We start from the raw sequence: 13,138 nt of genomic DNA on the forward strand, positions 1-13,138 counted from the left end.
TCTATAGGGGCAGAATTAACTGCAGTGTTGTACCATTTTCTATAGGGGCAGAATTAACTGCAGTGTTGTACCATTTTCTATAGGGGCAGAATTAACTGCAGTGTTGTACCATTTTCTATAGGGGCAGAATTAACTGCAGTGTTGTACCATTTTCTATAGGGGCAGAATTAACTGCAGTGTTGTACCATTTTCTATAGGGGCAGAATTAACTGCAGTGTTGAACCATTGTCTATAGGGGCAGAATTAATTGCAGTGTTGTAACATTGTCTATAGGGACAGTGATGAAAATAGAGATTATATAAGGAAGGAATAATAATAATAATAGAGAGGAAGGAACAGGAGAATGGCTTGTTTACTTTTTTGTTTTTCTTTACTTCTGACAAAGGACATTGATGCTACCTTGGGGATTTCTAAGCCAGCAGTACTAACACTTTCACTTTGACAGTGTGGGCACATTCACTACCTTGACAGTCGGGCTGCCATCTAACTTGCTCCATAAAGCAGATGGAACAGTGCAGTTTATGACGCTGGGTCTCATACAGTTCATGCACTGACATCTGGTAGATTCAATTAAGATGTTTTCCATAGAACTGTCCAAGTTAAACATTTACTGTTTACTCCAATTCATGCCTGCTGTTGTTTTCTTGTGTAAAACGTAAAACGTAGAATATGAAAAGTATCCAAACTGCACAGTCAAAAATGTTTTTCAACGAGTGAATCACAAGCAATGTATTTTTTCTGCTTCTATTTCTTTCTTACAATTGACAGTTTTGTGAATCAGCAAACTTCTGTTTAGATTGGCCCCTCGTTCTTTTAAAGAAAGAGATGGAAAACAGAGACCTCAAGATCAAACCACAAAATGCTCGACACTCATCAACACTTCTATTAAAAAGTACATGCAATGAATGAATGACCGATCAAGGCCGATTCAGCGTTTCTACAAAATATCGTATTCAAATCAGTTTTCTCAAAAAGCTCATGTACCTGTAACCAGTTAAAACATTATTTTCATTTTCTCCGATAGAAAAAAGCTGATCTACAAGCTCGTAGTTTGAGCTATGAGCTTGTATATGTGCTATTTTTCCAATAGCCAAAGTATAAATAAATGCTTTATTAGCTAAACTATAACATGACACAGATGCTTGTCCACTAGTCAAGCAAACCAGCTCACCAGAAATGTTGGTGGTGATCTCTGTGAGGGCTGTCTGGCCGAAGCCCTTGGCGGTGCGGGCGCGGACAGACACCAGGTAGGTGGTTCCTGGGTGCAGGCCTGAGAACATGTGGTAGGTCTCGTTCCTCAGTTTGGAGATGGTGCGTCTGGGCCCCGGCACGTTGATGCTCGGGTCAGACGACTCGATGCTCTGGTAGGAGATCTGACAACAGGAAACAAATAAAAACACAGCCTGGGGATTAACACCGTTATGTGTCGTTTCTTTGTTGCCATGGCAGTTTGATGCGGAGTTGAGAAGAATGTTAACACAGCAAGGATGCAATACCCGTTTACCGTTGTTATATGAGAACAGGCTGTTGCAAATTCATCTTTAGTGCAGTGTTAATATTGACAGCAAATTCTGATTTAGTCTTACTCTTATAGTCTTTTGAATAGCACACCATTTAGTTTTAGCCCAATTTTACTCATCTGAAATTGTTTACTCTCAGTCTAGTCTTAGTCAGCTAAATTAACACTGCTTTAGTGAGATGTTGCTTATCAGCATGGATGCAATACATATTGTGCCGATGTGCCGGAAGTTCCAGACCAACAGGAACGCACCCAGGGTGCCGGCCCGTGTCCAAAACGGTTGAGAAATGACAGAGTTACCGTGTGGGGGTCCCTCTACTGTACCCTCTACTGTACTGTACTGTCACTGTACTGACCCACAGCGTCCCCCAGGGTGCTGGCCCGATTCCGACGAGCCGTCCGTGTCCGAAACGGTTGAGAACTGACAGTTACCGTGTGGGAGTCCCTCTACTGTACCCTCTACTGTACTGTACTGTACTGTCACTGTACTGTAATGTGTGTTTGTGTGTGTGTTAGGTTGCGCACAGTTTGTGAAAAACAACCATGCTGTTTTCGTGCTCAGACACACCCAGCCAGCCACCCAGCCACCCACACACACACATAGCTCCGTAAGGGAGTGGTTGCGCCACTCAAAAAGAGGTGTTGGGTGGATGTCTGCAGTTCAGATTGTATTGTATGTTGTTGTGTAATTATCTGTTGGTGGATTTCTGCTGTTATTGTGCCTATTTACGCTCTCGTACTCTCGTACTCATACTAGCCCTTACCCGTTGTGAGATATTGCCCCCCCCCCTTGTGGTCGCTGGGGGTACTGCACCCTGGGTGCGTTTTTTTTTGGGAGCGATTGGTGCAGGTGGTGAGGAGATACGGCTGTGTTTCTGACAGACAGACAGACACACATTCAGACAGACAGACATTGACTGAATTATAGTATGATGATGATGATGATGTTAATATAAATCCTCTTATGCAGCCCACACTGTGGCCATCACGCACAGCATGAAGCCATCAATAATCAATTAGAAACGTTTAAAGTTGCCCCCTTATGGAGGCATCTCTTAGGCAAATAATGCTTGTCCCCCATCTAATTACAGCACTGGAGTCTGGGTTTCTATCTCACTACCGTAAGAATGTATATATCTTATGAACTGTGAAGAAGGAATTGTCAGGACTCCTGTGTATCGCATGCTGCTACAAACATTTGGTCAAATTAACAAAAACAATAGACAGAATCTCATAATACTGTGTTACTTCTCTGTGCAATTGAATCATTTAGTCATTATTAACTGACAGAGAACAAAATAGATATTTGCGAAGCAGCATCCATCCTGTAACTGAAATGGTTTAGGTAGGTGATATGAAGGAATTACACATCACAGTGATTTTGGAATCACTGTGGGAGGTATGCTAGGTAGCATACCTCATATTGTGAGATGAGGCCGTTAGGCTCCACAGGCTCCTCCCACTTGAGGAAGATCATATCGTCCAATGGGGTGAAGGTCAGCGATTCTGGAGCGATGCCACCAGGAACTACAGAGAGAAAGAAAGAAAACAACATTCATGAACTACAGAGAGGAAAGAAACAAAACAACGTTCTTGGTGACAAACGGCACAGTGCACTCAACATTATCTTGTGCCTGTAAGCCAGAGGATTTTCAATTTCATTAAATGATAAAAACACATTGGTATAAAAGGAGGTGAACCAAGAGGACCGTGAGAAGATGAAAGGGGAAACAGTGATACATTTCAGGAAGGGAAGTGATGAAGTGGCGTGCAGCGCACAGACAGGTTCGCTATCGGCCCGCTGCATGAACTGGGATCGTGTGTGCCAGCGCTGCTCCACTGTCTGATAACAGAGCGCCAAGTCTTAGAGGATGACATGCCATTTTTCTTCTTTAGCGTCATGCTGACTGAAGAAAAAAAAAAAACAGGGAACTGAGCCAAACGGCCACTAACAGGACTTTTGTCTTATATCCGGAGGAAAAAATATGCCTGTATTTTTGCCTCCATGAAATTCCCATTAAAAAAAAGTAATGTTCCTAAAAGACGGAAATGAAAATTCCAATACATGTCTATCACTTTCTCCCTCTGGCTCTGTGTGTGCGTGTGTGTGTGTGTGTGCGTGCGTGAAACTGTGTAATTGCATGCCTGTTCCTTGCAACAGCAAAAAAAAGGAAAGAAGGGAAGAACGATGAAGCCTTGTGGCCTGTCTCTGAGTCAGGCAGAGGACACTTGAGACAAATCCTGTTGCCTCCGTGGATCATTGGCAGTCAAATCTGCTCCCTGTGCAGCACAAAGCATTGCAGCCATGTTTGACTGTGGAGCCCAACAAGAAATAGACACAGGGGTAACTTTCACCAGCTGGGTTTCACTTACTGTTATCAAATAAAGATATTAAGTCTGACAGTGGTTCCTGCACTGACAGAGAGACTGGAGAGCTTTCAGATCTGTGTATCAAATGCTGCAGAAAAATGAGGAGGGTCAAGTTGACTTCTATTTATGACACAATCCATTTGTGTGTTAACTTGTCAGTTCTGATACTCAGGCGGCGTTTATCCCTGCAGGCGGCGGCGTAAAACCCGTCAGTGTTTTGTTTCCTCTCGCCTGAAAGACATCAATGTGCAGCAGGTGCAGATAATTAACAGTGCACTCGCTTTTCTCTGTATCTCTTCCGCCGTACATTTCAGCAGTATTGTGCTGTTCAGAGTATGAAAGTTCATTACGTTCTCAGCACTGGCAGGAACTGAAAATGTACGGGACAGCCGTGTGTTATGAGGACGGCCACCATCCAATGTCGCCAAATTAATCTCAATCATCCACTATGTTCCACTATGTTACCCTGGTGACGAATCCTTGCGGAGGTGAAAAAGGCCAGTTTTGGTGATGTGGTTGACATGGGGCTGGAAGGAGAGGGTGGGGTCAAGGATGACACAGAGGTTGCGGACTTGTGTTGAGGGCGTGACAGTGGAGCCATCAATAGTGAGGGAGAAGACATGAGAAGAGCGGGTGAGAGAGTTAGGGCTAATGATGAGAACTTTATTGCAGTTGAGCTTTAGAAAGTTATTTTGCATCCATGTTTTGATGTCAGTCAGACAGGCACCTCAGAACTCAGACCTGCCCCCATATTTGCATACTAGGTCCCTCACTACTTTGGAGGGAATGAAATTCAATTCCAATCACAACTGATTGGTGCCAGATCAAATTTGCAGAGGGCACAGTTTTTTTTTCTTTTTTTGCAATGGCAGATTTGTCTGCTTCCAAGATAACTTTGTCATTCCAACAGTGAACAACGTGTCACTTATTTTGACCCGCTGTTCATCTGGGGGAATTTGAATAACAATGTGTGCAATGTCTGCAGATGTACACAGGCAAATATTAAACACAAAGATGAGCAAAATCATTGTATTATCTTGCTAGTGGCCATGGCTTTCTTGATAATTTGTTTTCACTTGTCTCTGTTTAAACGGCTGATCTTCTATTGTAATAGTCTTGGTGATCCACAGGTCCAGCTTATTGTATGAGTCAATGTGTGTGTGCGTGTGTGTGTGCGTGCGTATGCAGTAAAACATAATCTGTTTGAACACTCACTGTCTTCCTCCGTCTGGAAGGTGACCTCTCGGCTCTCCTTCTTGCCCTCGAGGTTGGCCAGCGCCAGGCGGACGTGGACGGAGCGGAAGGGCGGCAGGTCTCTCAGCGTGAAGCGAGACGTGTTGCCCTCCACCGACAGGCACTCTCTGACCGTGGCGTTGTTCCCGCCGCCGCCTCCTGTTGGCGTGGAGTAGCGGTAGCACAGGGACAGCGAGTAGGTGTGGCAGCGGGTCAGGTTGTAGCCCAGGGGCTCCCACTGCAAGGCCAGCTGGCGGGGCTCGATCTCTGTGGCCGTCAGGCCCCGCAAGGCCCGCATGGGCTCTGGTGGAGACACAGAGACAAAGGGTTGAATTAAAAGGCATGGGCTCTGGTGGAGACACAGAGACAAAAGGGTTTTAGATGTCATTCAATCACATGACGATCCATTGGGCAAAATTACCCAATTCCCAAACAGTGGGTTGGGGACCCATATGTGGGTTGTGGACCGAGTGGGTCGTGAGTAAATATATACATATTTTTTGTTTCCTACAATTTGTTTATTTCAAAAGATTTTCAGAAAATCCCGCCTCACAAAAAAAGAAAAAAAATCAAGTAAACTCAAGCGATAACAAAAGCCAAGGTGACAAGAAAACACTGCTGACTACGTATGACTGGTCAGGCTAGACTTAACCTCTTGAGCCCCATTTCCAGGGGGCAGCGGCTGTCCACCTCCGAACTGCGCTCAGCGGGTCAATGGAGACCCAATTGGTCTCCGGTTCCAACTCCGATGTTGCAGATTTACCCCCTTTACCCCCCTGGGGTTTAAGAGGTTTTAAGAGTATAATGTCTAACCTGACTATATGGGAGCTGTTTCCAGACCGCATTAGAAAACAGAAATTACAACAGCATTACATTTAGATGTTTGTCTCAGAGGGCCACATTTGTTTTTTCACAGCCAGTTCAACACAGAAACACATGTGTACATTACAAACCCCCAGGAACACGTTTCTTGTCTCCCAAACATCATTAACACATTCAGACTGTACGACGTGTGGGAACGTCATAACTATAATCCAACCGACGGATTGACGGCAGTGGGATACTGTGCAGATGAAGACAATACATGGACTCTCCATGAATATATTCATACATCCCAGGCAGCACAAAACATTGTCAGCTAGGCAGTTTGTTCAATGTTCAATGTTCAAGGCAGATAGGACAAATCTGCTGAAGTGAACTCTCCTCCATTCAGCTCCTTATTTGATCCCTACAGTATACATAGGCGGACTTACCATTGGGCTAGGGTGGGCTACAGCCCGGGGGCCCCTGACGGGGGGGGGGGGGGGGGCCTCAAAAAAATATTTTTATCATTTGAAATTGTATTGCAATCCAATTTAAGTGAGATTTATGTTTAGTTTAGACACAGGGGTGAGAAATAGGTTACAACATCGTGGGATAAAAATGTTAAAAAAAAAAAAAAAGGAAAGGAAAGGAAACGCGCAAAAAAAGGGTCTCCACACACCGGGCGCGAATCGGATGCGAATTCGGATTTTTAGCTGCGTTTCTCCATCGGTTTTCCGAAAACAACCACCTTAATAGTATGCATAAAACAAAATGTACAATACAAATACAGTGCAGAAGAAAATGAAATAAATAGGAAAGTAACTCAATCAAAGGCAGCGGCAAACAGAAAGCTCTTCTTCTGTTATAAAATAAACTACTGGTAATCTATACCCAGCTGGCGGGGGATGTGTGCACTCAAAGTATTTGCAAACTTTGGGAAACAGCAGGAGTCCCAAACCTTTTTGACCCAAAGGACTCGTTCCAATATTTTCAAAGAGGTTCCTCATTATATAATAGGATAAGAGTGCCACTTTTATCCACCATTTGTTATGTGGTGCATATAAATAAAATGCTGCTTCCCCACATTTATTTTTGGTTGATGACAGACACAGTGTATCAAAGAGATTGGTTCTATGATCTTCGCAAGCGAAGAACCAGCCATCGTGCGTGCATGCGTGCGTGCGTGCGTGTGTGTCTGTATATACTTTTAGTTTTAACCCAGTTTTAACAATGGAAGCTGGGAGATTGTTAGATAGTTAATCAAAGCATTAGACACTGACGTTGTGAGTCTACTCACCTGCACACTTGGTCCTGCTGATGAGGGGGGGTCCGGGTGCCCCCGTGCCTCCCTCTCCGGGCCGGGTCAGCAGAACACTGATACGGTACTCTGTGTCCGGCTCCAGGTGCCACACCTTGTAGGTGAGTGAACCCACTCCGTGGGTTTCTGTCCAGGGTGACTGGCTGGCTCTGTACCGGATCTCCCGTCGAATGACAGGACCGTCCCCCACTATGGAGTTGGTGTTGAGCTGGATGATCAGGTAGGTGGGCCCCGCCCGCAGGAGCTGAGGGGGCGCGATGGGTGTGGGGGGAACTGCAAATGAAGAGACGGGTAAGGGTAACATGCAAGGGATTTCTGAAGAGATACCGTATAATACAACTGGAGAATGTGCAAGAATGGAAGCAGCAACGTTTTTCAGGCCAAGGACCCCATAGCTGAGAGAGACATGAAGCAGGGAGCCCCACTACATATGGTAAATGTGAAGTTATTTTCAGACATTTAACAACTTAAATCCTCAATGCTTTGTAAACCTGACTTTTGGCTCGGTACTTGGTCTGCTCTTTTGTCGAAAATAGCCGATCTACAAGATCACACCACCTCGCAGACGCATTGTCGGAGGATCTCTGAGGACCCGGCCCCCATATTGTACCATTTACAGGCCCAGGAATTCTGGGCCAAATGACAGTCCATATCGGATCAAATCAACAACAGAATGTTCATAGATTGGGGTCCCAGAGATAGAATTTAATCAATTGTGGGTCCTTAGCCTAATGCATATCAAACTCAGGTTCCGTCATCACCCTAACCCCGGTTACATTAGGCTTTTTGAACAATAGATGTAACACCAAAGCATGAAGTGCAATAGATTAGAGTTCTCATCGGGCCCGAAAAAAAAGGCCCGGCCCTAACTGGGCCCTAACTGATCAGGCCCTAGGCCCGGCCCGGCCCGACTAATTAGCATAGATGTTAGGCCCGACCTGGCCCTAAAATGTCGGGTCGGGTCGGGCCTGGTCGGGTTTGTGCAGAATTTGAGAACTCTACACAGAGTAAAAGTGAAATGCCAGTCAGCACCATCTTCATAATAGATAAATACACAAACAGACAGAACAGAACTATTATTTTTATTATTCTAAACAAATTCAAAATATATATTTTTTTCATGGAGCCCCAGGCCCGGCCCGGCCCTACTGATTAGCATACATTTTAGGCCCGGCCCGGCCCTAAAATGTCGGGTCGGGTCGGGCCTGGTCGGGTTCGGGCAGAGTTTGAGAACTCTACAATAGATACATTCTGAGAAGAAAGGAAAAGTCAAGGATTTCAATGTCTTTTTAAAATATTATTATTTATGCTCTGTTAGAGCCTCAGATCTTTTAATCATCGAGACCACGAGAGGCCCTTGAACGAAGCAAATCTTAATTTTCATCATAACAAAGCTGAATAGCGGCTTATTTGCATGAATGATTTGCATAATAGGAACCCTGATGGATAATGTGAAGAGGTAAATCTAATTAATGAAAACACATGTGTAATTCTAGACTTACAAGCATGCCTGTTGCCTGAACCAACCCATGTAAACAACTGCTGCCTAGTGCCTACGCATGCTGCTGGAGCCTGGAGGACACAGCAAGTAGATAATGTATTGACTATAGGACATACTATAACTAATTAGGACATACTGTAGCTAATAGGACTGACTGATTGAGGGAGTCACAGATGGAAAGAGAAAATGAAATGGCTAAGTGTGTGTGGGTGGATGAAACGGTTTAAATGGTCAGTTAACACAGAAGAGTGCATTATGCCATGCAATCATAAAGATTTTGATTTACGCTACGTGCGCGACCACATATTTTAAAGATAGAGAAATTATGCACCATGTGTATCTGTGGATTTGGATGCATTTCCCATGATAGAAATGTGGAAGACGGAGCATCCTGGGGCCATTTGATGAGACAAGTTGGCAGGTGCCGCCTGCAAGTTCATTTGCATAGATGCTGTACGGGTATCTGCAAGGCAGTGGCGTAGGCGGGCGAGTGTACTCCATGTACTGTATCACAGCACTGTGTGGACGCGAGTGAGTGTGCTCGCTCACGCCCGTGGAGCTCTAGTGTCGTCTCTTTTTCCAGTGTACGGCGGTGGATAACAACGGAAACAGGATACGATGTGACGAGGTTGAAGAAAAAGCTTTATTTTTGTATCCAAAAGCCGTCCAGCAGTCAAGACAAAACGATGAGAACAAAAGGGAATTCTCCGTGGTTTCTCTGGATTTACGCAACACACAGTACAACTCTTAGCCGAATGATGAGTTTTAACCGGACCCAGGAACCCTTTCTTCTTGGCAAACCTGGCCTTAAATAGCATAACTAGGTCCTCCTCTCTACTGGACATGCAGCGGGCGTTTCCTGACTTTTACCAATGAGATCCAATGGGATCTGAGACCCAGCTCCTTCCGGTCTAGAGAGAGGCGGGACTAGTCACAGAGAGGACAAAGGACCTGATCCGGTTCTAACTGGGCGATGCTCTTTAGCTGATAAACCGTTTTTAAACTTTAACAAAACTTGAACGTAACTGTACACAATTTATAAACATGGTTACTCATACCTTAACAGTATATAAAAATGGAATGGAAACACTTGTAGTCAGAACAGGTTACGAAACTATAACGTAAAAACTGAACACTCTAAATGAAATGAATTAAGACGGTGGAGCGAAACATTATTCTTATAATAGGCCTACATTTTAAGAGACAAGTTGCACTCACTATTACTGGTTATAGTGTCTCATTATTTTCTCATACCAACTGTTCGTTAAAAGTCATTAAGCTTAAACTTGTAGAATATTGAGAATGAACACCCAGTGTTCCGCATCTGCTCAACAGTAACTTGCCAAGTGGAAAATTACTCCCCAGGGAAGGGAGCTTCAAAGGATTTAGAACAATGGCCTTGCATTCAGGTGTGAATGCCTCCTGTCTCGGGGAATTTGAGTGTGAGAGAGAGACTTTACACTCTAGTTAAAAATAGCTTATCCTGACTTTAGTGGCATATCAATTCAGTAAGTTCATTTATAGAAATATACTTTTAGGTTCATGAAATTACACGACATATCCTCCCTTTTATGTAGCCATTGGCTATATAAACAACTGAATGAATGAACCCAAAGGTCCTCCCTTTTATGCCTAAATGTCACAAAATAAAAAGAAAATAAAAAACCTAATTTGATAAAACACGTTGGTTGGAGAGTCCGGAATATTTGTTTAAATGACCCCTTTTTAACAGATGTTAAACTGACTGTCTGTCCATGAAATGAACCATCAGAAATAATACCAATGGTAAATAGTAAGAACCGCAATAATGAAAATACCCCGTTGAAACATCCCACCACCAAAACATATGTAGAAATAGGTACACAAATCCTAGCCTCCTCCCTTGACACTGTAACACCTACACAATTATTAACCTGAACATGTAAAAAATAAAAAGTTAGCTAAACAGTCATCGTATCCCCCCTAGGTTGGAAATACAATCAAAGTTAACCTCAAATGACACATCAAGAATTACCAGGTCTATTTTGGAAAGCTGGAGTACAATTAAACCTCAAAATGGAACCACAACATCCGTCATGATTCAAGAAGTCACACCTGTGGATTTGAAAGGTAAATACATTCAACGCAAGCATATCTGATGTTAATAATCCCTTGTACCAGTAAATTTGAAACATAGGAAAACATAAACACAAACTCATAACAATCCAATATCGACATATTTTTCTTTCTCCTTCTCTCCAAAGTTCAATGAAATTTCCTGCGATGACGGTTCACGCGCATAGATTTTCTTTTCGACTAAAATATAAACGCAGATGAATCCTGGCTCCTTGGACTGCCTTGTACCAGTAATCCACGGAAATGGCAATGATCTTCATTTTGGTCACCAGGGCATTTTGCGCAAAGGATGGCTGGAGGTTGTACCAGCTATCTCCTCAGGACCGAATACTCCATGTAGGATTACTTATTTCTGAACATTCAGAAATCGGCGACTATACGACTGTATACCAGCCTTAGTCATGCCACAGCTGAAGTGCGTCAGAGCACTCTTGTAGACGTGAAGTCCTCACTGGCACTTGGTACCCCATCGATGACGTAGTATTGACAATGAAGTCTTCTGGTTAACTGCTTAGCCGCTTGTCGATGATGTGGTCCGCTGCACTCAGGTTAGCTGTTATAGAGTTGAGGAGCACGACTTGACGTGTAGCGCAGAAGTAGACAGACAGCCTCTGATATTGACACGATGTTGGATGCTCACTGGCACCCCTCGCATACTCCAAGGATGCTGCTGTCACTGCAACTTTCTCTCCATCAGCTCCCTGTTTTAGAAATATGAACCCCTTCCACACCAAGATTAGACGTTCTTTTGCAAAAGCACACGCATGCATTGAACTATTAGTAACTTAGTAGACCATTCAGTGTCACTCAAAGTCCTAAAAAATCATCCTCCTTATATTAAAATCAAATTATCCTTATTTATGTGAGGTCCTTTTTATCTCGCCAACTCCTATTACCTTTAACAATGTAGTCTCATTTTTCGTTTGCCTTGTTAATGCCATGGTTATTTCTTAAACAACCCAATTACTATCCGTGAATAATGCACCCTAAATTAGACTGCACATTTGTTGACAAAAAGTCATTTCTCCAAGCAATTATAAGTCACAAGTTCAAAATGTATTGCATGTTCCCTCTAACTAAACAAAAGCTATTTATCGTGACACTCTGACTCCTAATATGTTTATACATTTTTAAAGAATTTAGTCAAACTGTATTAAAAAATGCAACCTGAAAATGAAAAAAATACCCTCTTATTAATTTGACTTTATAATATACTCCCCCCTTCTGTTACTCAAAAAGAGTGACAGACTATATTTATACACATACTGATTTTGTCAACATGTCAATGATAACCTTCTGCCACAACCTCCCTTCTGTCATTTGCTGTCCTACTGGCCCCCTGACAGCATATACTATGAACACTCTTACCATGTTGTACCAGAAGAAAAAAGGAGCAGGAAATATTTAGAAACTGCACATCCCGAACAGAGAAACATTGTCATTGCCTCTCCCAGTTTTTTTTTTTAATTTTCACCCAAACGCAGGGAAGGGGTTTCTCTTTTCCACGTTTCGCCAGAAAAGAGTTTCTCTTTTCCCCACAATCCCTCATATGTCCAAAATTGATTGAAAAATTGAAAAATAGGACGGACTCACTGTGAAGCCCTCCCGTCCTGATGAAACCCTTGGTCCGGCTGGTACCTGGTATCTTGAGGTGTCGACGCCGGTGTGGCCAGGCTCGCCATCTGCAGTTTCAGATGTTGATGTTCCAAAAGAACACGTCAGCCCCAAAGTTCACCCCCACAGGGCCTGGACCGACAGGACCACGCGCATCCTGCGTCTGCCATGTGGATGGCCGATCCCCCCTAGGTTCCTGTGACTGCTGCGGCTGATTTTGCTGCTGTGAGCCCTGTTGATGATTCGATCGTGGCTTAGGCTGCGGGCAGTTCCTTATGAAATGCGACAGCTCACCGCACCTGTGACAACCGGTATAATTCTGCGGCGGGGTGTCTGAGCGTTCGTTTCTGACCTGGCTGGGTCTGTTCCGATACTGAGACTGATCCAGCTGTGTGGCAGGACCATCTTCGATCATTGCAGGACATCTCACCGCCTCTGCCCCCCTTCCGTTGACACTTGACGCAGCTCCTCCTTGTGTAGGACATGTGGGAGAGGTGGCGGGCCTTGTAGTGGACCGGGTGGTGATCCCGGCAGGTGTGGGACTGTTACCTCTATCATCAGCCCGTCCTTGCAGCGGAGGCCCTCCTATCCTGTCCGGATTGAAGTCGGTGGGGTAAAGCTCTCTCATTGCCAGACATAGGAGCCCCTTGTGGTCTGCATATAG

At 44.1% G+C, this 13,138-nt stretch overlaps 1 protein-coding gene across 1 annotated transcript in view; it reads right to left on the reverse strand.

The window, feature by feature from the left end:
• The window catches only part of LOC310876250 (receptor-type tyrosine-protein phosphatase U-like), a 155,978-nt gene that overhangs the window by 42,457 nt on the left and 100,383 nt on the right, over window positions 1-13,138 (reverse strand). Inside the window, exons 7-10 of the mRNA XM_083789734.1 lie at window positions 7,224-7,517; window positions 5,105-5,425; window positions 2,937-3,046; window positions 1,172-1,373 (exon numbers count right to left, since the gene is read on the reverse strand). Coding sequence (XP_083645860.1) covers window positions 1,172-1,373; window positions 2,937-3,046; window positions 5,105-5,425; window positions 7,224-7,517 — 927 coding nt within the window. The remainder of the gene's footprint in view (window positions 1-1,171; window positions 1,374-2,936; window positions 3,047-5,104; window positions 5,426-7,223; window positions 7,518-13,138) is intronic.

The sequence above is a fragment of the Protomyctophum parallelum genome, assembly GCF_964188405.1.
Source record: "Protomyctophum parallelum genome assembly, chromosome: 1".
Lineage (NCBI taxonomy): Eukaryota > Metazoa > Chordata > Actinopteri > Myctophiformes > Myctophidae > Protomyctophum > Protomyctophum parallelum.